The 26062-nt window shown below is 44.2% G+C and overlaps 1 protein-coding gene across 3 annotated transcripts in view; it reads right to left on the bottom strand.

Annotated features, from left to right (window-relative positions):
* The window catches only part of Alpk1 (alpha kinase 1), a 105788-nt gene that overhangs the window by 36267 nt on the left and 43459 nt on the right, over window positions 1-26062 (bottom strand). For all 3 annotated transcript variants that reach the window (XR_015046667.1, XM_021158235.3, XM_085835536.1), the window contains exon 3: window positions 21883-22037. Coding sequence is in view for 2 of the 3 variants with exons in the window: in XM_021158235.3 (XP_021013894.1) it covers window positions 21883-22037 (155 nt within the window). In the remaining variant the exon portion in view is untranslated. The remainder of the gene's footprint in view (window positions 1-21882; window positions 22038-26062) is intronic.

The raw sequence follows: 26062 nt of genomic DNA, 5'->3' as shown, positions 1-26062 counted from the left end.
ATGCATCAGAGCTATATAGGAGCCAGGCTCAGTTCCAATCTCTCTCAACACTTACTGTCACAATTTTAAAGTGCAAAATTCAGTTATGCTCAAGACACATTTATTTTTTAATCTTGAGAATTTGAAAGAACAAACGTAACAATGCTTCCATTGCTGAAAAGCACCATTCTGCCCCCTGTTTCTAAGACTTACATTGGTTCAGATATCTAGTAGAATCACACAGCATTGGTCTATTTGTGACATCATACTTCAGTGTGATTCCTTTAAATGTCATCCTCATAGGATAGGACGAATTCCCTCCCCTGCTGAGGATAAATAGTGTGCTCCCGTGTGTATGAACTCAATGTGCGCTATTCATCTGTTTGTACATCAACACGTATTCAGGTTAATTCCTGCTATTGCAAATGGTGCCGACATCAGCACGGATGTACAGTAACTCTTTGTGTGCTCATGTATTTGTCTGCGTGTATCTACACAAGTGTTTTTCACGTGTGTTTGTTTACTTGTATACAGGTACGCAGGCATCCATGTGTCTGTGTGGAGGTCAGAAGCCAACATCCTAGATCAGTTACTTCCTTCTTGCTCTCAGCTTTATTTTTTGAGACAGGATCTCTCATTGAATTTGGAGCTCAATGACTGGTTAGCTGCGCTGGCCAGTAAGTCCCAGGGATTCTGTTCCTTCCTGCAGACTCCCTCCCTAGTTCTGAGACTGTCAGCATGTACTTCTGTGTCTGGGTTTTTACACGGGTGCTGGGGATCAAAACTCAAGTCCTCTTTAGGTCTTAAGCAGCTTGTCTTTCTGTTAGTCTTGTCCTTTCACAGAGCATGGCACAGTGTGTTCTGGAAGGGCTGGCTTTAGAGATGAGATGACGTCAGAGTCTGGATGCTTATAAACTAGCTTCATGAGAGCTAAGCTGCTTCCCAGAACAAAAATCAAGAAATCCACAAAACACCCACCATGAGATAAGGTAAAATTTATAAGACTAACATGAATTGAAGTTACCAGTTGTGAAAGAAGCACTTTCTATACAATCTATAGAAAGTAATCCCCAAAGGACAGGCAGTTATCACAGCTTTGTTTGAGACTGTTCCAGAGGGTAGAGTAAAAATTAGGTATGCAAATGCAAGATGTAAAAAAATCATTTAAATCAAAGGTTAAAAAATGTAATTCCTAAGCCGGGCAGTGGTGGCACACACCTTTAATCCCAGCACTTTGGAGGCAGAGGCAGGCAGATTTCTGAGTTCGAGACCAGCCTGGTCTTCAGAGTGAATTCCAGGACAGCCAGGGCTACACAGAGAAACCCTGTCTCAAAAAACAAACAAAACAAAAAAAGTAATTCCTGAGATGAAGCCACAGCTGTCTGTGGCTCATTTGTTTGTACTGGTGTTGGGAATGAAATGTAGGGCCTCGTGCATGAAATTGAGCCCTGCACCAACAGAGGCGCCTCTCTACTTGCCTCTGTATCCTAGCTCCTTGTGGGTTGCCTTAGCAAATGGCATAATCTCCCCAATCTGATCTTGAATCGTTGCTATTTGCAGTGCGGTTTCAGAACTATTGAAAATTCCCCCTTGAGTGTTCAGTATGGTGGGGCTGCTTAATAAACGAGGCGACAGACACCATGAGGGAAAACCAACCAACCAACCAAATCTGTCACTCAGCGCCACTCTCTTGTGTAGCAAAATATAAACCCATGGAAACTCCACCCCTACGCTCCCGCGTAAGCTGCAGTGGAGTTTCAATACTTTAAACAGAAATGACAAATTGAATCTATAAATTTTCTCCAGGAACATGGGGAAACCTCACACGTCATTTTCATCTTTTCGTCCCTTCACCGACCCTGAGTACTAACCTCTCTGAGACTGGGAAAGAAAAAGGAAGCTGTGCAGCCTGTGTTCCTGGAGCATGTAGGAAGCAAGTTCTTCCAAGGGACCCTCCCAGCGCTCTCCTGCGCGTGCGCGTTACTTTTTGCTGTCACTAAACCGGGAAACCCCTCCCCCAGCACCTGTAGGCACATTCTGCATCCCTCCCGAACGCGCCATATATTTGAGCAGGGAACATTGCCTAATCTATTTTCTCCCCTTCTACTCTTAATAGATCGGAGCACAAAAGCCCGAGAGAGGGTGACCTGCCAGACAAAAGGGCCTTTGAGTTTCTTGGAGAAGGAGACTTGGAGAACGATGGAAGGAATCCAAGTGGCCCTATTATTTCCACTTGCACTAATTAGACATTTTTCTGTCAGCTATTGAGCACTGCTGAGAGGCCAAACTCACTGAATTCATTTCTAAAGTGTTTACAGAAGTTTGCATCTGTTTGTGTCTCTTCAGGAGGAAAATAAGCACTTCAATAGCATTGTGCAAAATCTAAACGAAGCATCCTATTCTGGAGGCCCTGGCGTCCCCGCAGCTGCATAATTTAGCTCCGTTCGGGGCCCGAACCTCTCGCATCTCTATCCAAAACCTATGAAGCAAAGTACAAGGACGTCAAGTCAGGAGACTCTCCTCTTCGCTCTCTTTTTTCTCAGCCTCTCTCCTTTGAAGTGGCAGCGTGCTGCGTCCTACGTGCAGATTTGGGTGGTGTGGTTCTTGCAGCGCGGCTCTCCGTTTCTCTGTTTCTCGAGAAATTAATACCCACTTTCATTTGTTGCCAAGTGAGGGGACAGTACATTCCTCAGCAGCGAGGCAGAATACATCAGCCTTCTGGGAATCTCCCCACAGGCTAGGCTGCAGGGAGGAGGGTGAGGGGTATGCTCTGACATGAGAAGGGAAGAATGAAAGACGCAGGAGTGTGTGGTAGGGAAGGGACACTAAGGAATCTCCCTGCGTGGCAAAATGTGCCTGGGCTGTGCACAATTAGATTAAAATGAAAGGGAGCTCCTGGCCCTCCCCAATTCCCCCCAAATGAAAGAAACACACACACACACACACACACACACACACACACACACTCCTCTCGTCCAATGGCTTACAATAGAGTAGTGCTTTTGAAATGGATATTGGTTCACACATATGAATCTTTGTTGTTGGTAGTGGTAGTTTGGGTTCTTAGACCCATGACTGACTTGCCATCTCTGGTGACTCAAAATTATGATCATATGCCACAGCAACCGAATTTCTGTGTTGCTGTGACCCCAGCAATCTTATGCTCAGAAACAAATGAATCCTACCCCTCTATCTTTCCTCAGAGGCTGTCTTCCCGGACAGAACAGACAGCAACTGTATTCTTCTTGCTGAGTGACCATGTTTAAATACGGTACTTAGAGACGGTGAAGAGACTTTACTAGATTCCTAAGGGGACAGGCGCACACTTGCGCACACAAAGCTACACGTGCCGACAGCCCACAAACATAGAGTTGTGTTGCCACAGTTGTTTGTGGGATGGGAAATACGGGATTCTAATTGAGTTTTAGGCACAAAAGGAACTTCATGGCTAGGAAGCCGAGTCAGGTGGTGAAGGAATTAAACTCCACAAAGAGATTTCGATACACAGAAGATTGAAAAAAATGCTAACGAGCCCTGTCTTTTTAAGGGCCGAGGCTGTACAGCAGCCCCTCCTCCCAGTTCTGAGCCTCAAGTTTGGGTCCCAGCTACAAGTTCAAAGCCACAACGTGTTCACAGCAACTACAATGGCAGCTGTTCTCAAGGGGCTGGGTGAAGGGTCTCCGTGCCATCTGGCACTGTAATTGGCTGGAGCGGCGTGAAGGGAAATTATTGCGGCATAACAATTTGGAGGATGGAGAAAAAGGAAAGAAGAAGATGTAAGTGGGGAGGGGCAGGTTCTGAGGCGAGGACTTGGCAAAATAAACCAATGAAAAGTGATGGATGTAGGCATGGGAGTGTATCAAGGCAGACAACAGTAAGGGATAAGTGTAGAACCCACCAAAGCAGACGACTGAAGGTCAAAGGAAGACCAAATGTGGCATGTTCCACGTTAGTCTACCTACTAAAGAGGGAAACAATAAAAAAACAGACACATCTTAAGATTAATGCCCAGGGCCTGTCAACTGTCACAAACTCTCCTTTTTACCAATGGAAAATGCAGATTCACCGACAACAGTTGTGAGATCTGCATCTCAGGACCTAGAGAGAACACACTGGTTTGCCCCCAGCCCCCCACCACCACTTCCTCTGCTCGAATCTTTGGTAGAGGTACCAAAGTTAAATCAAGATCAGATTAGTAATCTAAACAGTCCCATATCCCCTAAAGAAATAGAAACAGTCATTAATAGTCTCCTAACCAAAAAAAAAAAAAAGCCCAGGACCAGATGGGTGTAGTTCAGAGTTCTATCAGACCTTCAAAGAAGACCTAATTCCAATACTCCTCAAACTACTCCACAAAATAGAAACAGAAGATGCTCTACCCAAGTCGTTCTATGAAGCCACAATTACTCTGATACCTAAACCACACAAAGACCCAACAAAGAAAGAGAACTTCAGACCAATTTCCCTTATGAATATTGACGCAAAAATATTCAATAAAATTCTCGCAAACCGAATCCAAAAACACATCAAAATGATCATCCATCATGATCAAGTAGACTTCATCCAAGGACTGCATGGATGGTTCAATATATGGAAATCCATCAACGTAATCCATTATATAAACAAACTCAAAGACAAAAACCACATGATCATCTTGTTAGATGCGGAGAAAGCATTCAACAAAGTCTAACACCCCCTCTTGATAAAAGTCTTGGAAAGATCAGGAATTCAAGGCCCATACCTAAACATAATAAAAGCAATCTACAGCAAACCAGCAGCCACTATCAAACTAAATGGTGAGAAACTTGAAGCAATCCCACTAAAATCAGGGACTAGACAAGGCTGCCCACTCTCTCCCTACCTATTCAACATAGTACTTGAAGTCCTAGCCAGAGCAATTAGACAACAAAAGGAGATCAAAGGAATACAAATTGGAAAGGAAGAAGTCAAAATATTACTATTTGCAGATGATATGATAGTATATATAAGTGACCCCAAAAATTTCATCAGAGAACTCCTAAACCTGATAAACAGCTTCGGTGAAGTAGTTGGATATAAAATTAACTCAAACAAATCAGTGGCCTTTCTCTACACAAAGGAGAAACAGGCTGAGAAAAAAATTAGGGAAACAACAACCTTCAAATTAGTCACAAATAATATAAAATATCTTGGTGTGACTCTAACTAGGGAACAACAAAGTATCAAAATAGGCAACCTTGTTACCACCTGTGTCTTCTGGGAACTGCTGAGCCACCTGCTTGTTGGACTCTGGACTCTTGGCCTCTTGAATTCAGATATAAATTTTGGCCAGTTCAATAATCACATTGATGATTTATCTGGCACACTGATCTCACTTGCCCACAAACTCTTGTGTTTGATGATCTTGTTTTATGTCAGCCTGGGACTGTACACCAAGTCTTCACTATCAAAAAGATTTCTGAATCCAATGCCTTGACTTTGCATCCTTAGAACCTTTTTGCTTCATATGCTATCCAGTACTAGTCTTTAGTTATAATAACAAAACATACTGAAACAAACTTGCCATTTTGACAGTGAGGTGCCTAACGGCTGTAGAGAATGGGCCTTCTGGTCTGTTTTTCATGGTCTTTCAGTAGTGCCAAATTCAAGAGTCATCTCATTTCTTTCTCTTCCCTCCCTCACTTCCAAACTTTCTTTTTCCCATAGCTCACATCTTCAACACTCTATTAAACACATTCTCTTAAGGTTGCCAATAAAGTCCAAGTCCGATGTACTCCTTCTGATCTTCACTTCATTCACGCTCCTAGAGGTAGGTGGGTGTACACTGGTGTGCGCGTGGGCACACACACAGTCACAAATAAATGGGAAAAGTGGAATTTAATACGACTAAATAGTAGTTGTCCTACTATTGCATCTCTTCCTGGGTCGCTAACCTAGTTCCTCTAACTCCCATCATGTCCTTCTCTTTTCCAGCCTCCTTGCTTTGCCTGTAGAACAAGCCAAGTGTGAGCTTGAGTATTTGCACTGGCTGCTCCCCATCTGCGAGGCCGCTGCGCTGGTTGTCAGCACAGCTCCCAGTTCAAGCCTCAACTCCAGTCGCTCTTTCTAGAAAGAGTTCCCTAAAGTTTCTCTAAAAAACATCCACAGTACCCACTGTCCCACGATGCTGCTGTTTTGACCTTCATAGCCCTGATTGCTCTCCACTAGTCAGTAATAGAGCATTAGTAATATCATTAATTACTATTAATTATCAATTATGAGTAATGTCATTTATAGAACATACCTCTTTCCTATCTTCCCACAGCTCCTAAATCTCATGGAATGTAACACCAGGCATTTTGGTTGTGCACGGCTGCGTTGTCAACGCTTGAAGAGAAGCTGTAAGTGCGATAGGTGACTTGGGCTCACAGCTCTCTGGCTGTTTTGCTGACTTGGTTATTTTCACATATGTATGGATGGCTAGCCAGCGACACCTCAGTTTTTAGATCACAATTTCTTTGTTATATGAGATGAAAGTAAAAAATATCGGTGGACCAAAAATTTGGGGAATAGAATGAAACTGAAATTAATAAAGAAAGAAGCATACAACAAGGAAGACAGAATATATTTGTTTTTCTAAGGGAGACACCTATAAAAATAGGCTTTTGAGGGCTAGGGATATGGGTTCAGTGTGAGAGAGCTTGTCTAAGCACACAATAAAAAGAAAAAATAAATAAATACAAAACAGCAGGGTCATACCCTGGCCTGGCTTCCATTTTAGTTTCTGTCAGAACAAAAAGAGAAAGCTGACCCTAAAAGCCCTGGCTTTTAGCATTGGTTAGGAATTTCCCAAAATGTGTATTTATTTTGTTCATGTGGAGCATCTACGTTAGGGTCTCTAACTATGAGTATTCCTCCCGGTCCTCAGGAAAATTCTATGTAGAGATCTCGCCACTGGAAATGACCGTATAGAAAGTAAGATCAAAGTCCATATCAGTTCACAAAAACGCTTTGCCAAGAACAGAACTGACTTGTGTAGGACCATAGTCAGCTTCTGTAATCAGCTTGACATACCAGGGAAGAGTTAGCTGCAGTTATAGACTTGCTTCGTTCAGATGGGCCATTGGGCTTGATTGTTGATTAGTATAGGAGGGCCCAGTCCACTATGGGTGGTACTGTCCCTAGGCATGGCGATGGCCTGGGACGTAGAAGAAAGCTAGCGGAGCAAGCCAGAGGGAGTAAGCTCCTAAGCAGCTTTCTTTCCATGATCAGTGATCCAGTTTCTGCCTTGATCTCCTGCCCTGGCTTCTCCCCAGAGCCGACTCTGAGGAATTAGACATCTAAATACTTTTCTCTCCGGGCTGATTTTGGTTAGGGTGTTTTAAATCACAGCAACATAGAGCAAAGCAGAGCTGAAATCTCAACCACGAGGAAGAGCTCCCTGTTGCAGGGTACTCCATTACTATGGGCAAACAGCAGCGGCACCCAGGTATCTCCCTAGTGATGCTGGGTAGAAGACACCAGTGGTTCCTTCATTCTGCCACCAAGCATCAGGTGACAGACACTGAAGACACATTAGTAATGGAGAATGACATGGTGTGTCACCTTACTTAGGAGCATTTAGAGGCTGACAATTTCTGCCTGTTGACTGGTATATATATTAAAAAAAAATTAAATGGCTTTTCCGGTCCCAGGCGCTGCGGGAGCAGCGGGTTATCGTACAGCCATGGCCAAGTCCAAGAACCACACCACACACAACCAGTCTCTCAAATGGCACAGAAACGGCATCAAGAAACCCCGGTAACAAAGATATAAAACTCTTAAGTGGCTGACCCCCAGTTCCTGGGGTACATGCATTTTGTCAAAGAGCTCAACAAAAAAGGCCTGGAGAAGATGTAGGCCAACAATACAAAGGCAGTGAATGCGTGCGTGCGTAGAGGCCATCAAGGCCCTGGTGAAGCCTCAGGCCGTCAAGCCCAAGATGCCAAAAGGCTCCAGCCGCAAACTCAGCGGTCTGGCTTTCATTGCTCACCCAAAGCTTGAGAAGCAGACTTAAAGCTACATGGTCAAGGGGTATAGGCTCTGCCAACCAAAGCCCAAGGTTCAAACCAAGGCAGAGGCTGCAGCTCCAGCTAAGACTCAGGCTTCAGCTCCAGCTCAGGCTCCCAAAGGTGCCCAGGCCCCTGTGAAGGCCCCATAGAAAAGGCTCCTGCCAGTGAGAAGACAGACAGACTGCTGTGGCACACCTACCTACACACTGTTTGCAGATGACCAGTGTCCTATGCTGTTTTTACAAATAAACTTGAGGCAAGGAAAAATGGACTAATGCCAGCATTTCAAACAATAATCTAAGATTTTGACTTTAAGTTTAAGATTGTGACCTAACATTGACTGTGAGTCAATAGGAAGATTTCCAAGAGAGTTTCCTAATGAAGATGATGTCTTTCTCTCCCAGAACCCAATCTCTCCACCTGATTCCAGGAAGAGGTATGGAGACAGATCAAAAGGAAAGAAATGTCCTATGTAATATGTAAACCAGTGCGACTGATGAAGGGATGGCGGCATTTTTTGTTTTTGTTTTGTTGTTTTTTGTTTTATCTCCTGGGAACTACATCTATCCCACATAAATAGTATCAGGGTCAAGACAAGGGAATGTCAGGCTTTCCTCATAGACAGTCTAACAGATCATCCAGGGTACTACATCAAACAGACTCAGCTAGCTTAGCGTCTGTTAGTGCACTGCTCTGGAAGGGTCAGTCCGCCAGTGGGAATCTTGCCATCTGAGGTTCTCCAATAGATAGGTTAGTACATCAGTGATACATGCTAATAATAATAATAATAATAATAATAATAGCCAGGCTGATGGTGGCACACACCTTTAATCCCAGTGCTAGGGAGGCAGAGGCAGGTAGACCTCTGTAAGTTGGAGGCCAGCCTGATCGGTGGAAAAAAAGGAATGGTACTGACCGAGGGGACCATGACCTCACACTGTCAGGTTCACAGACATGACCCTGAGTGTTCAGTGGCTTGCAGTCTTTAGAAGACAGTCTGCATGCTCAGTTCGATCACTGTGATATCACATGGATGTCACAGATATGTTTTCACCCCTTACAGTATTATTCTGTAGGAGGATTGGCTGCTCCAATTGTTGCCTCTTTATGTCTGGCCTCTTGACTACAAAAGTCCTATCTAGGGGGCTGGAGAGATTCTCAGTAGAGGAGAGCGCTGGCGGCTCTTCTAGATTAATTCCCAGCACCCACGCTAGCATATGTAACCCTCATTCTAGGGAATCTGACACCTTCTGGTGCTCTGCAGGCCCTGCATGCACATGGTAGCCAGACACACATGCAGACAAAACACCCATATATGTACAAATGAAAAAAGAAAAAAAATTCTATTTCACTCCAAGCTTTGTCTGCTTGTCAACCAACTAGTGGTGATTCCATTCCTTGAATGTGGGGTGCTTGCTAGCCACTTGTTTAATTCTAAAAAACGAAACAAAGCAACAACCCCGCAGAATGCTTCTGTAGTTGCTGTTTTTACAGGTGAAGGAAGTGGAACTCAGTGTCCTCCAGGCTAACAACCGGCAGTGCCAGATTCAAGTGTCCATAGTCAAAAGTCCCAGTCCCACTCTACCGTCAAAAATTATCCAGACCAGCTTTGTCATTGTTACCTCAAACACGCGCAAGCACAGTGGTAGGTATATAACACAACAGAACTGCTTATGCCTGCCCTTAGAGCTGCTTACTGTGGCTGTTCTTCCAGTGTTTATGGTGTTGCCGATTTATTCCTCCCTACAGCTGGATGAATTGAGCATAGCTGAGCATAGCTGGCTCTACCTATCTGTGGATGTAATTTTTCAATAGTGACAGCAATTAAAGTCAAACACACACTAAAATAAATTGTCCTGGCCACAGGTTCCAAGTAGAGCGCTAATCAAGATTTTTGTAACTAAATATAGCCAACCACAATGTTGACATAAACAAAAAGATACTTATGCCAGTAATGCAACCATAACAATTATTTTTAGATAGCGATTTAGTCTGTCTCAGCTTTCACTGTATAGCTTACAGAAACCTACATAACAAAACAAACAAGGCATGCACACAGTTAAATAAGTAAGCCATATCTGAGAGGCAGGAGGATCACAAGTTTAAAAAGCCAGTGTGTGTACGATACAGGGCATTGTTTTCTCAAAATGTACGTATTATAAATATATCGTATAATTGGAGTTTTTGTCATGGTGCTTATTCAAAATTTTTACTGATGGACTCGAGACACAGCAGTGCAAGCCTAGAATTCCATCATTTGTGGGTAACAAAGTGAGATTTCACCTTGAAACACAAAACAAACACCCACACACACACATACACACGCACAGGTACACACATGTACACACCCACATGCGTGCACTCACACACACACACACACATGCACGCACACACGCATGCACACACACACACCTGGGGTATGGGATGGTAGGGAGAGAGAAATAAATTTTTACTCATAGGATGAGAAATAAAAAGTACAGATAATTAATTCACCATGAATACATCAATGGGAACATGGAAATACCTCTTGTGCTGTATAAACTTCCAAAAAAAGGGGAACATTTGTTTTCTTCTGTGTGTGGGCAAGCTTGCTCTATGAGCAGGCAGGTAACAGGGCATGGTGGGTGGGGATGCAGGGACAGGGCACCAAGGGAGCACAAGGATGCATTTCCTTCTTAAGTGCATTTGACATTTTGCTTGGAGCATCTTTGTAGCACATGAAGCCAAATGCCTCACCTCATTTTCAAAATGGACCTAAGAAATCCCACTCAGGACTTCTTAGGAAGTCAGGAAAATATGTCATAAAGACTGTCAGCTCAGTCATACGAAATCCAGTGTTTGATATGTTGATGCACAACGGTGACATTTTCGTTTGCTTCAGCCTGCGTAAACTGCCAGATCAATGAAGATGATATTATTGCTTAAGCTCCTCATAAAAGCTCCTCACCACAGCGACTTTGAGAGGTAGCCTCGCTTGGCTTGCCTTCAAGGGTGGGTGGACACACTCCCGGTACGATGTATTTTCAGAAGGTTGCCTCTTTGTGCGACACTGGACCTTGCTCATTTTCTGCTAGCACTTAGCACGGTACTGCTCTGCCTACACGTCTGGGGCTGCATCAATCCTTCTAGGACTTGGCTCCGTTTCTGCCCTCATTAGAGGACATGAAATTCACACTGTAGGGTGAGCCCTCCTCATCAAAGGGATAACTTGCATGCCTGATTCTGTGGCAACCAGAGTTCCGTTGGTAGAATATTAAAGACAAGCCACACCATTTTAATTTACCTTCCATTGAAACTTGAGAGCACTTTATTAAAAGCTCACCCCACCCCCACCCCTTGGCAGAGTTTTAGAGTAGGCTTTAAATCCTCAGTGGATTTCGTCATACTCTTTTTTTTAAATATATAAGTTCTGAAAATACATAAACTTTCAGACTGCTACTTCTCTTTCATAGTCCCATTCCCTTGGCAGCACCTTTTGACTTATTAAATAACATTTAGTTCTTCTCTGACTTCTTTTCACAGCAAGAACTAGCATAATCAGTAAAAAAAAAATTAAGGGTCAAAATTTTAAATTTAATTTATTATTATTATTATTATTAGTGTGTGTGTTTGTGTGTGTGTGTGTGTGTACATGGTAAGCATATACCACTGTGCATACGTAGAGAGAACACAATGACAAACACGTGCTATTGAACATACGTGGAGATCGAAGGGAAACTTGTGGGAGTCTGAATCAAAAACTCAGGTTGTCAGGTTTGTCCCCCAAGAGTCTTTTTTTATAGGATGAACCATCTCATTGGCCCAGAAATTAAAGTTTTAAATACTGGTGGTTAGCTTTTATAAATTTCTTTTAAAATTAATTCTGTTCAAAAACTAGAAAGACAGAAGGCCTCGTTACTATTAGCAGAGAGAACTGGAGTACAAAAAACAAACAAACAAAAAACCCCCAAAACAAACAAACAAACAAACAAACAAACCCAAAAATCTGTCCCAGGCCCAACAGCAGCTCTGTCTGTGTAGACAGGGAGCTTCCTGGAGCAGGTAGGAAGCCTGCTGCCTTGTCATGACAATGTGTCCACTTAATCTTTCTGTGTTTTATTTTCTTCAGTGATCCAACAACGGACTTAAACGAGAGAATCTCCAACTCACTGCTTTTCTTTTTAGAATTATTCATTTAATGTATGTGAGTACATCTGTAGCTGTCTTCAGACACACCAGAAGAGGGCATCAGATCCCGTTACAGATGGTTGTGAGCCACCATGTGGTTGCTGGGAATTTTACTCAGGACCTCTGGAAGAGCAGTCAGTGCTCTTAACCACTGAGCCATCTCTCCAGCCCCCGACCACTTTATTCATTCACAAGAGTGTGTGTGTGAGTCCCTGTGGATGCACAACGATCTCTGAAGGTACACAGGGGAGTGATGAGACTCAGCCTGTAGCAAGCCACCCACCATGTTAAGAAAAAAAATGCAGAAATCAAAATGCTGTGCTCAGAATTCTTATTTCATTTGGTGGCAAGAGGCATGGCCAGAGTCAGTTGGGGTCTTAGCGCCTCCATTGCTGGGATAATGCACAGCTCAGCATTTCCTGTAACTGCTAAGTAAATGGGAAAAGTGGGCTTATGTATGTTTGAGCCTACCTGGAGCTAAAGATACCAGATTAACAAGTCTCCATCTCCATCTCTCCCCCTTTTCTCTTTCCATCTTTTACTTTTATGCTTGCTGTGGAGAATCAAGGAAATATAAGTAACCAGGAGCCCCACCACGTAAATGAAATATCCATCTGCACGTCTTTAGAAAATTTGTCTCATGTGTATTCCCAAACAAACAAAAACTCCCTCCCCTCCCCCCTGAATTTCAATTTATAATACACACAGCAAATACGACTACCTTCTTTAGTTATTTAATCCTGTCAGGAAGCCTGTAAAGAAAGCATTTATTCAAATACTTTCCATTTCTGAGGAGAGATGTTGTTATTATACCCTGTCCTCTGCCCAGGCAATTGTGTGTAGGCTACACAAGACAACCTAATTTGTATGGCACATACATGCATGCCAAGTACCACTCCATATGGATATCATGTGTAATATACATTTCATTCATTCATTTATTCATTCATTCATTTGTTCACTCATTCATTTGTTCAATGTTTATATTCAAAGACTAGTGAGATGGCTCAGAGGTTAAAGGTGCCTGCTACCAAGCCTGAGAGTTCTACCTATAGATTCCACAGGATGGAAGAAGAGAACCAACGGCATTTATTGTGAAAATATCAGAGATATAAATGTCATGGAAACAAGGCATGACAAGCAGGGCCCCTGTTGTCATGGAGCTGATTGTTAGTAGGAGAGAGAAATAACAATAAAAGAAGTTCCTCTAACCAACGTAAGCACACAGTGGCAGTGTAATAGAATATGTGACCCGAGAGTGTTCATCCAGGCATGAAAGTGAAAGACAGCTTCCGTGATGAATAAATTCAAGGAGGATAGACACACAAGACACATCGAAGGCAGAGAGTGTTGCGGGAATGGAGAGCAGCTGCGCGCGTGGAATAACCACTGTAGGAGTGTGGGATGAACGGGGTCCTGTGGGCAGCCATGGCAGAGGTGAGGCCTGCATCTGGTGGGCCGCAGGCCGTGTTGTACTGCTGGGTGGTCCTAGGTAGACTGAGGCGGTACAACCAGGTTTTTTAGCCTGCACGTTGCTCTCTTCATGGGAAAGGATGTGGAGCTGGAGACATGAGGGACAACTCAGGAAGCAGAGGTGGAGGCCCTGTCAAGGTCTGAGTGCAGCTTGAGGTGCTGGAGTTGGAATGATTCCCTTGAATTATGTGTGTAATGCCTGTTCTTAGTGCAGCAGTGTCTGAACATGGGGCCTAATGGGAAGTGACTGGGCCAAGAGGACTTGATCATCCCGTGACAATGGATTAGTTATAATGAGAGCGGGTTTACCTTCTCATTTCCAACCTCTCTTACACTTTCGCATCTGCTGAGAGGTAACAGCATGAAGACCCTGTTAGATAATGATCGGGTAGAAGCGAACTCGTGAGCTATTTATAAGCAAAAGCTACTGGCAGGCAAGAGAGTAGAAAATGACTGAAGTTTCCTGCGTGCTACTAAGTGGCTGGCAGTTCCACTCAGTGCAATCTAGACGAGGACTCTATCTGGAAGCCGGGCAGAGAAGGCTTGTGAGTCTGAGTGCCTAGAAGAGGCCCAAGAAGTCAAAGAAACACACAGTTCTGTCTCCAGTACCTTTTCCCTAGGAAATCATGCCAAGACCTTTGTGCTTGAGGCTGGGAACCTATCATGGGGCTTGCCACCCACATGCAACTGGCTAGCACATGCTATGATGATGGCTATTCATGGTTGTCACCTTCACTACATCTGGGATTAACTAAAGCCCAGACATGGAGTGGCAAGCCTGTGAGGTCTTTTGCTTAATTTGAAGAGGGAGGATCCACTTCAAGGTGGAAAGACACACCTTTTTTCTGGATCTTTGAGATGAAAAGACATACCCTTAATCCAGATCTATTTGAGGTGGGAAAAACGCATCTCTGATGGGCCATCCTTTCTGCTGGAAGCTATGTAAGGACATGGAAGAAGAAAGCTTTTGTTCTCTGCTTACTTGCTCTTGCCTTGCTAGCAAGCATTGGCATTCCTTCTCAGCTCCACCCAACAGTTACCTGGCAACAGCCAAGTAGGCCTGACTTGCTATAAAGAGGGCTATTTGGCCCCTTCTCACTCTCTTCTCTCTCTGTCCCTTTCCTCTCTTGCTCTCCTCTCTCCCTGACCCCTTTCTCCCTCTCTACACTTCCCCTCCTCCTTCCTCTCTCTCTCTCTCTCTCTCTCTCTCTCTCTCTCTCTCTCTCTCTCTCTCTCTCTCTCTCTCTCTCTCTCTCTCTCTCTCCTCCCATCTCAACTTCCCTTCCCATGCCCTAAATAAACCCCTTGTATGGCTGGTACCTCAGGGGGAAGGAATGCATCAGCTTGGCCCCACTGAGGCACCCCCACAACTCACCGTACTGTGCTCTACCAAACATATCCTGGCTTCTTTTTATAAAACACAACAGCAAGCCCATTCCTTTAATGGTATTAGAGCCCATTTCTTCCAGATTCCAGCATACACTGAAGACCAGCTGAGACATCCAGCCTCAAGCACTGAACATCTACTGGATTCTTCTGTTCATAGGGAGTCACTGCTAGACTAGTTGGACCACAGCCTATAAGTCATTCTAATAATAAATCCCATAAATACCACACACACACACACACACACACACACACACACACGCTTAGATTTCTGTTACTCTACTGAACCTTGACTACTAGTACGGATATTGTCTATTCTTCTGTGCACGTTATTTTGTTTTGTTGAAATTTTGAAGATTTGAGGGTTAGACCCAGGGCCTTCTGCATCCTAGGCAAGTAGCCTACCACCCAGCTATAAAGCCCAGCCAGCATGAACCCCACATCTAACTCTACTTCTGAGATGTGTGCCCTCCTGATCAGACCTATCAATATTTAATATTTGCTGAAATCCTGGACACATCACTTGACTGGAGCAGGTTCAAGTGGAGTCTACCCTTTCATTTTCAGATCCTGGAGATGAGCGGGAGGGTCTTCGTCAGGGAAGGAATGTGGCGTGGGAGGCTCTGGGTAATGGCTACTTTCAGCCTCTGGTACCTCAGCATCTCAAAGGGCAGCCTGGGTCTGCAATAGGCCATGAATGGAAAGAGTAGAGATATTCATATGGTGAAAACAAGTCATAGTCTTGGCTGAGTTATAAAATTTCTGAGTGTTCATTTTCTTAACTATAAAAAAGATTAATGACACTCACATGACAATTAGAAGACTATCTATTGCTCCATTTACAGATTAGGTATTTGGTAAGAGGCAGTAACCATCTTAACCTGCATGCTTCGGGCGAGGGCGTCAGGACCTTGGAACTGCAGTTCCAGATAGGTGAGAGTGTGGCCATGTGAGTGCCCAGAGTTCCCGGGTCCTTCAGAAGAGCAGCCAGCGCTCTTAACCACTGAACCATCTCTCCAGCCCCATGCTGTCACCTTTCAGTGTTTGATGCCAAGTGTCCAGCATGTGGTAACACTCTGAGATTTGGTAGAGAAGGTGGTGAAGTTGTAGTTTATTGCCATGCATCCCTCCTGTCCAAATGAAAAAGGTTTGCATCGATAAAGCCCAAACCACACAGTTGAAGTTGGAAAGCTAGTTTGGGAAAAATCATTGCTGAGTGGACAATAATCTAACTGTCACCCTCTAATAGGAAAGCTGGTAACAGGAACGAACGAGTTAGTTAGTTTTAAGAATATCTTTTAACCATAGTGCATTTATGGGTGAGGCCCTCTTGTTCCCACCGGTGGTCTCTAGCCCTTTAAGCTGCTGTGTGTGCCTTACATTGTCTTACCCACCTCATTTCTAAATATCCCCTTCTTTCCGTCCTCCTTGGCTCGGGTTGGCTATAACAGAGATTTTTTTTCTACACATATTTGTGTGTGTGTGTGTGTGTGTATAGGGTTTTCAGCATGTGGCTGTCACACTAGGTACATGGAGCTCAGAAGACAACTTTCAGGAGCTGGGTATCACCTTCTGCTAAGTTCTAGGAAAGGAACTCAAGACTCAAAGTACAGTGACAAGAACCTTGACCCCGTGCCATCTTGCCTAACCCACAGCTGACATTTTACAAGTATTTCCCTATGGTCTAGAGATGACCAACTCAGATTTACTCATCTCTATGCTTTAGCTCTTGTTCCTTTAGTATCTCAAGCAGTTAAAAATTACAGATCAGAAGTTAAAGGCACTAAGGCTACCTAAAGAACATCAAGGATATTTTGGAAAAATATTCTGGATGTTAAATGTATTATCCAGAGGGTTTTTTTAATTATTATTATTCAAATTAAACATTAGGGAAAAAAATCAAACTTTTTTTTTCCGGAGGAGAATTCTTTTGAAATCACTCCTACACAGCATAAATCTTCCAAATTTTTTTCTGCAGCAAAATACTATAGACTACCCATATTGGAGCACAAAAATAAATAGGGGGAAAAAAGAATCTACCCTTAGCCTGCTTTATCTTCTCTGACTGTAATTTTGTGTCAAGCCATGAGCTTCAAGCCTACCTCCTGCATGGGGAGCCACACTAAAGACAGGCATGACTAAGGGCAGGTTCCCCTCTCTCCGAGACAAGTGGGTTTTTCCTGTCTAGTATCACCAACTGGACTCCCAACTCAAGGCAGGGAACTTCTAAGTCAGGGTCGAGCAATCAACTCTGCTCCCAACTGCCATAGACATGCAAACTCCGGCTCTCTCTCCCCGTCCTTAAAAAAAAAAAAAATGCTTGATTTCCAGATTCCTCTTTGATTAAGTAGCAATTGTTACTTTTAGGAAAATGAAGGCCACTGGTAACATACCCCCAAAGAGGCATCTACACAGCAGCTGGGACCCGTTTTCCTCCTGTGCTTCAGGAGGGAAGACAAGCTTTCCTAGTCCGCGCTGCGACCAAGCAGAGCTCCACAGAAGCCAGAGCCAAATGCCTTCACTGGGTTTTGAAAACTCCATCAAAGGTTTCCCTGAATGATATCTATAAGGGCCGTACTGTTCTCTTTCAGAAACTGCACTGGCCTGCTCGGGCACTTGAAAAAGAGTTGCTCTCGCTTTTCATCTTCTCCTCTTGGAGTGTAAACATTGTTGTGAGTGAAAAGAGCTGAAGGAGTGCTGACTTTCCCTTGAAATTTCATTTTTAAATAAGAGGGAGAGAAAATCCTTTTTCTGACTGATACTAATAATACAGGTCAAAGTGTCAGGCAATATACAATTAAATGGAAGACAAAAAGGGCTCCCCCTCTCTTTCCCACAGCACAACGGCGCTGGGATATAAATTACCAATGAAGATGAAATAATGCTTCAAAGCCCACAGGGCAGGGCAGCGCGGTGTTTACAAAGTGTTTGCCATGGCACGATGAGACATTAAAGATGACGGTAACCCATGGACTTGGGGGTGGCACTCAATAGACCAAAGCTAGCATGAGGTAGGGTTTTAGGTCCCTGTAGCCTGTGACCCCATGATATCCTTTGTTTTACAAGGGCAGCTGCAGTTATCAACAGATGTTTCAGCTATAAATAATTGGTATCATCTCAGAAAAGACCCACCTACCTGGGGAGAGGGTATAATACCCAAACCCCTGCCCGGCTATTACAGCCACATTAATCTCCCATCTCTCCAGGTTTCTCAGAGAGCTTCCTGCAGGTGTTTCTTCTGGGAGAGCGCTGACAAAGTCTCTCAAGTGAGCGAGCTTTGTGTGGACTGCAAAGGAGGCTGGCCCCTGTCATAAATTTCTGTCGGTGGCCACACACCAAAGGGGAAAGGATTGGAGACTCGGGGGTCGGGGGGAGGAAAGAAAGGGTGAGGAGGGAGGGGCGGGTTGGCGGTGTCCAGAGAGCAGAGAACAAGATACACAAAATATAGTTGATGACATGGAGGTGTAGCCAGCACCAAGCTAAAGGACCCTCAGTTTTACCAGCTCAGAAATGGCAGAAGAGCTGTCTGTGGCTTCCTTTTTTTTTCCTCCAGCATTTTATAATTCGCTTGGCTCTCTTGGTTGTGAGATAAACGGAAGCACAAAATGTTTACAGTCTAAGCAAAATGCCTCTTTTGGAGACTGGAGAGGAAGATTGGTAATATTATATAGGAAATGTAAGAAGAAATAATAGTGGAAAAAGGCAGCGTGAGATGTTTAATTATGTTTCCTGTGAGAGCAGAGTCTGAAGGTTCAATGGTTGTTATTAAAATAGGAGAACTCAGCTCCTTCAAACTGTGACCCTGACATGGTTAGTATACTGGACCCAAACAAGCCACGGGGTTTGCTGGAGCCACTCCTAGCAAGCTGCAGTCTCAAAAGCAGAAAGCGATAGCGAGCACAGCCCGTGGAGAGCTGTGGTTCTCTCTATGTAGAAACCGAGTAGTTGAGCAATTGGGCACTTGGGGTCTGGCCCACCAGGAAAGCATCCTAAACCTCTGAGGAGGTGTGGTGGCTTCATTTATAGCTTGCTGGGGAAGCTAAAGAAAAAAAAAACAAAAAAAACAAAAAAAAAAAAAACGATGCTCAGAGTCCAGAAAGCCCCCAGGTTAAATGCATTAGGGTCTAGAGGTGGCCCTGTGGGCTAATTCTTACGACTGCCCCAGAGTGACCCGGTGAAGGGAACAAACTCCTATTCTTGCTGCCTCTCTTTCCACAGCTGGGAATCGGTATAATGTATAGAGTTCTATGGATTACAGAGTACAGTAGGAGGAAGAATATGCTTACTCTTGAAATGGTTCGGACAACCCCGGAACAGTTTTCCTCCTAACTCACCGTGGCAAAGCCAAATCCAGAGACTGGACCCTTAATCCCCGCAGCTTCTGCTTTCCCCTGATGCCACCATCTGCTTTGGATCCAGGGAGGGAAACTGCATCCTGCCACCTGATCCAGTAAGAGTTTTGATTGGGGGGAAAGAATTTGAATCCCCAAATCCCCACATGATGCATGCTGTGTGTGTGTTTGTGCATGGGGTCTCACTGTAAGAACCAGTGCTTTAGGCATGTATTAGCTGCATGATTCTAACACAGTCCTGTGCCTTGTAGAGGGATGTATTATTAGCCAGTGAACGACAATGACAGCCCTGACATTTCTGGTGTTTGCCTGAGATGTTCTTGGGTATATCAAGGCCACTTAACTTCCACAGGCAAACACAATGTCTGTTGACATCCTATGCACAGAGAAATGTATAAGACGTCAACAAAACTACAAATACATTTCTTCAGCCATACCGACCACTTCAGGTGTCAAGACCCCTATGTGGCTAATGGCTGCCATATTGGAAAGCTCAAATGCTGAATACTCCCATGGCTGCCAAGAGTTCTGTGGACAGCTCATAGTCATTGCCCTCACGATTAACAGCCTTGGCTTTCCGATGCTTCACCGTCGACTTGCTGGTAGAAGACCAAAGCAAAACAGAGGAGTCCTCTCTGGTCCCCTGACCAAGAAGTTGCTCACGGTAATACTCACTACAGGGCTATTATGATCAGCAAGATCTGATGCCTATGTAAATTCCACAATAAGCAAACTATTAGTTATTATTTCATTCTACTTTTACCCTGATAGCCACCACACTTACTAAAATTCCCCATTGAAGATGGGTTTGATGGCACACGCCTTTAATCTCCATCATGGGAAAATGAAGAAAGAGGATCTAGAGTTCAGGGCCAGCCTGGGCTACCAAACAAACAAAACCCACAGGTCAGCACTTAGTTCTTTACAAGGATTTGATTCCCTCTGCCAATAATCTCCAGTCTATTTAACCTACGTTACCCTTTCTAGGAGTTCCCTAAGATGCTCTTGTGTGCTCATAGATTAAGGGGTCTTTATGAGAGTTTTTCCTTCAACAAGAGAAAAACTATCTATTCATTCATTGGGAATAATCCCTAAACATTAAGCCATGTAAGCAAAGTGAAAATTCTTGTCATTGCTTTTATACCCAATCTCCATACAAATAGATCTTGTATGTGATATATATAAAAAAATACATTTGAGTTAGTAAATTTCCTTGATGGTCATCTGAGAAATTAAAGGTAAAAAAAAATAATGTTACCACGAGGCTCCAGAGATGGCTTGGTGGCTAAGAGTGCTCACTGCTCTCACACGGGACCTGGGTTTTGTTACCAACACCCGTATGGTGTCTCACAATCATCTTAAGTTCAGTTCCAGGGGATTAAACACTCTCCTGGCCTCCGCAAGCACTAGGCATGCAAGTGGCACTACGACATATATGCAAGCAAACATCCATACACATAGAAGAAAAAGAAATGAACCCTTTTAAAAAGTAATGTTCCCACAAAAGAAAATGGTACTCCCCTAGAACACAGGCCTGGGTCTCCAGCCTGACCTGGCTTCTTACGCTGTTCTTACAAAATGTAAATTTTTTTATAGGTTTTTGAAAACGAACGCATGGATTAGACTTTGATCCTATGTTCACCTCTCCATTCCTCTCCACGACTCTTCCCAGATGTCCCAACTTCACGATTTCTTTCTTCTTTAATAATCCCTACGCTCTCCTTGATGACCCTTCCCATGCACGGTGGAGGTATCAGTTTGGTTCAGTGGTTCTCAGCCTTCCTAATGTTGAGACCCTTAATACAGTTTCTCAGGTTGTGGTGACCCCCAACCATAAAATTATTTCATTGCTACTTCATACCTATAATTGTGCTACTGCTATGAATTGTATGTATATATCTGATATGCAGGGTATCTGCTATGTGGCCCCAAGGTGGTTGAGACACACAGGGTGAGAACCACTGGTTTAGTTGGTTTCTTTCTATTTTGTAGGTGAAAAATAAGCACATCTGTGACTTGATGTTTCTAGAACAGACTTAGTCATGAGGTGCTAAGAGAGTGAACAGGTAGGCAGGATGAACATGACATGGACCAATAGGTTAGAAATCAAGATGAGATGGGCGAAGCCTATTATTATTACTATTATTATTACTATTATTACTATTTTTATTATTTATCCAACATCTAGAAAGTGTCATTTCAAAATAAAAATGTCTTGAGGCACAGTAGAACCAAATCAAGTCAGGCTCGCCAAGAAGATGGGACTACTTCAAGGTGACAGGTTTCATTCCGTACCCTCCACCCACTCTTCATCATTCATGTTAGGTTCATCTCTCTAACACAGGAAAATGACACTTTCTAAATAGCCGTCTCCCCCACATTAGTCAATCCGGCAGAGCTGACCATAAGAGCAGGAGCTATCTTGTACTTCAGAGAAATTTAATCCGTTAGGCCACTTAGACTCTAAATGCCTCTCTTGGGGACGTCAGAGGGACAGGTGGTGGGATTCTCCTTACCAGTAACTGCTGCAGCCCGGCGCCAATCACATCTTGCAGGTTTGTTTTGTCCTCTGGGCTCATGGCTTGTTTGTATTGCCACTTCTCAGGCACGAAGGGCCACTTCATTTCCTCTGCCTCCTGGATCAGGGTCCTTAACTCGCTGGGGAGTGAGGCTGAAAAGGTCAGAGTTCAGTTAAGGGAATGGCAGTCAAAGAAAAGGCTGTTGAGCTCCCCATGTTATGATGAAGCACCTCAGTGGCTAAAACACTTTTCCTATCTGTCCCTGGCTGGTCCAAGCTGTTGGGAGCTGCCTTGAAGAATAATAGCAGGCAGCTATCTGTCAGGGGTGGCCTGAGTCTACTCTGCCCTACAGGTAAATTGGGGTAGTCAGGCATTAAGAAAGGTTTTTCACAGGAAGTAAAGCACTTGAGTGACTGTCTCTGCATGAGGAATCAGAGAAAGGCACCGAGGAAATATTCTTTTCCCTGTAAAGTGAGAACCGGGCTCAAGTGGAAGAGAGCGTTTGGAGCTTGTGGCACCCGAGAAGTCAATCAATTTGTTCAGCCTTGTTTTGCTTCTTCGAAACCTAGACCCATCTTACCCTTTCACTACTGAGGATGCTTCAGTACAGACAAAAAGCACAACCCCACAAATGGGAATTTGAGTGATACCAGTTCACTGTGAAATGGTCCCATTTCATATTAGCGACTGTGTTAAATCTCCGTGTGCGCCAATCTTAAATATTTGGGCTGACGGTCTCCTGTCCAAACGTCAGAAACACAAAAGAGACCCGGAAACTGGAAGTGTTCCCTCTGATTTTGACAACCAAACCCCGGCAGCATTGAGTAGGACTTCTTATCTTACTGACACTCAAACTTTCACAGCAAGAAGTTCTATCCTTATACACAAGAGTCCCACCATCTGCTTTGACTAAGATCGTAGTATGTGGTACATGCTCCACAGGAGCCTTCCCCAAACAGTCTCAGATCTGAACAAAGTTCTTCATAGACCTCTCTCTCTCTCTCTCTCTCTCTCTCTCTCTCTCTCTCTCTCTCTGTGTGTGTGTGTGTGTGTGTGTGTGTGTGTGTGTGTGTGTGTTGTGTCTCTAAGAAAACACATTCTGAAGCGAATTCATCAGTGTAAGGACCAGCATTGGCTCAGGATGCCCAAGACCAAGTTCTCAGCACAAAGGAGATTTATTTGTTCCAGAGGGCAGGGAATAAGAGACAAAGACAGGAGACAGGGGACAAGGGAGAGGGGACAGGCAACAAAGGACAGCCTCTGTACAGAGAGGAGACAGACACACAAGCGCATAAGGAAATGGTAGCTTATCAAAGCAAAGGGGGGGGTAAACTGCATCGGGTGAGGTGTCTAATTTTAATTGGACACGTTAATTAGGTGAGTCAGAGGAGGGTTTTGATTGCTGGACTTTAATTCTTTAGCTGAACCTTGTAGTCAGCCTGAGGAGGAGAAACTGGCCAGATAAGGGATTAGACTTTCGGGGTTAGCATCAGGAATGTAATCTAATAGTTTTAGCGAGGCAGAAGAAATCGGTGAGAAGGGCTGGGCCTGCCAGAGCCATGTCTGTGAGCTGGCTAGAACCCCTCCAGCCAGCTCTGCTCTAACCCCATCTCCTTCCATGTTCTCCCTGGATGCATGGGACCGCCACACACTGAGTCACCCAGATCTGAAGTCTACCCTTCTAGCTGTTTGCTTTCCCTCCCTGAATCAACTTAACTGTCAAATCCCACAGATCCTAAAACTCATCTTCTCTTTCCTTTTGATAGTCCCAGCTCACCCTCACAAGCTTCTTTTATTGCTGATCCCCTCTTCCCCCTCTAACAAAGTAGACCAGGACAATATTTTTTTGTAATTGCTCTACCCCCAAAGCCTGATGACCAAACTCAGGCGCACTGTCTTTGGCATTCAAAACAGACATTTTTATCTCACTCCTGTTAGTCTGTCATCACCTTCCAGTGGATTGAAATACCTCCTCCAAGTACTTCCAAACCCACAGGCGTATGTTCCCTTTAGGCTGCATCCCAATGTTCTGTAATCACATCTCCTTGCCTTCCTAGGCTGGAAGCATCCTCAACACAACCATCATCTTTCATAGCTCATCCCTTTTGGTAGACCACATCACAGTGGTAGCACAGGGTAACAGTTAAAAGACCAAGATAGCACTAAATGTACATGAGACACACTAAACAGAGAAAACAGACATGACAGAAGAGCAGAAACAGAAAGAAGGAAGAGAGCCTGTCTCAGTCCTAGATATCTTTATGTGAACTTGCTACCCCATGAGTAAAGATAAGGATGCTTCTAGACAGGGAAAGACACTTTGTCATTGAGAGCACCATGCCAATGAGTGACCCGTGTCGATGACCAGAGATGATCCTGTGACTCCCAGACCACCAGTTCCTGGACCCTTACTCCATCCACAGGAACATCCCCATGGAAACAGAGCGCTAGAAGTGAGGACCAATGTGATCACATCTGGCTGCAAAATCTGTGTGTTACTGCTAGTGAACAGTGTTCCGTTTCTGAAAACGCAATGTTCGTGTAGAGCGCAGTTTCTTCAAGAGGGTTTCTAAATGTCAGTGGGTAAGATGACTGTTGGAGAGCACTGTCCTGTGTGGTCCAAGTGGACTTAAGATGTCCCTTTCCATTCTCGGGGTCTCATTTGGATGGCCAACATCTAGACACAAAGAGAAGGCCGGTCACTTGACACTGGAAATCCCATTTCTGGGTCCATAGGCTTCTATCATGCTGTGGAATGGGTACGTTCTTCACAGTACTAGAGAGTGCTTCTTTTGCCTTCTTCTATGACTTTAACAGGACATAGTATGGCTGTGCAGCGTAGGCTGGTCTCAAACTCTTGATCCTCCCATGCTGGGATGACGGGTATACACCACCATGCCCAGCCTATAGAAAGCTTGCTCTTTATCAATAGTTTTAGTCTCCCTTGCCAAACTGTAAACAGACCAGTGGGGCACACTAAAATACAGTGTACCCCTAAAGCAAAGGTTTTCAAGCTGACCTGTCTTTCAGTTCTCAATTCCAGTTCTTTCCCCGTCTCCCAGGTGCTAGCTCAAAGCTCTCCAGGCTTGTAGGAAGGAGGAAGGAGATGGGGTTAAGGGGAGAGACAAGAGAATATGCTGTGTCGGTGTCCCCAAGTCTACCAGCTGCTGTGCACATAAAGTGACTCTGTATTAATGTCTGTCTCTCTGATCCCAGGCAGTAATGCCACAACCAAAGGACCAAAGCCACTCACCACCATCAGCCCACCTGAGCAGGAGTGGTTCTGCACAGATGCAGGCCACAGAACAGTAGGGATTGGGCAATTTTCCACTCTTGTGTGTGAGGATTCCTCTCTCACTAGCTATCTGGCCCCCGTCTTAGAAGCTTACCTGAAAGGCCATGTCTGTCTGAAGATTTTACAGCCTTGACTTGCCTTATTTGAGACTAAATTGATTTTTCTCCTATTCTGTGTCACTTGGGAAGAAAATGGCACCTGACTGAGGCCTTGCACGTCCACAGGGAGACTCTGAGGCTTAAATGAGGGCACGCACCACGTAACAGGAAGAGGACACTAAGAAAACTTTCAGAGAAACAAGAAAAACAACCCAACCTGACACTTAGCCCCAGGGAGACAGAGAGCCAGCTATCCCTTATTGGCCAGGAGCCTAGAAACTATAGTTGAGGACCAGGCGCTGACATGAGGGGTCTGTGATCTCAGGCTGACTAGCACATGCAGCAAGCAGACAATCACATGCTTGTTGAGTCAGCTAGGAAAGAATGGGAGCACAAGCCACTGCGGTTTGGTTTGAGGACTGATTACACGTACAGGGCTTCACCCAGAAGGCAGTCAAATGACAGGTTACATAGCTTAGAGTGTCATAGCTACCTAAAATGGCCTGTCAGACACATATGTGCCTGTGTACCACCACTAAGGGAAAGCTTCCCATTACAGACAATTTTACTCAGGCATCTTATTCTCAAATGAAATACCCAAACACTTTAGTGTCTTGAGTACTTTAACGTACACTAGAAAAAATATTAAGGGCACATATTAAGAATATGCTAAACAAATGAAAAGAAAATTATTCAAACGATTAAAAAGAACCTAAAGAGGGAGCCTCTCCATAGCTGGCCGAAGAAGAAATACGTCTTTTGTAGCTTTCTAGATTTTGTGATT

This window comes from Mus caroli, unplaced genomic scaffold (genome assembly GCF_978045245.1).
Source record: "Mus caroli unplaced genomic scaffold, Mus_caroli_1 scaffold_3, whole genome shotgun sequence".
Lineage (NCBI taxonomy): Eukaryota > Metazoa > Chordata > Mammalia > Rodentia > Muridae > Mus > Mus caroli.
This window is presented reverse-complemented; position numbering and strand designations above follow the sequence as displayed.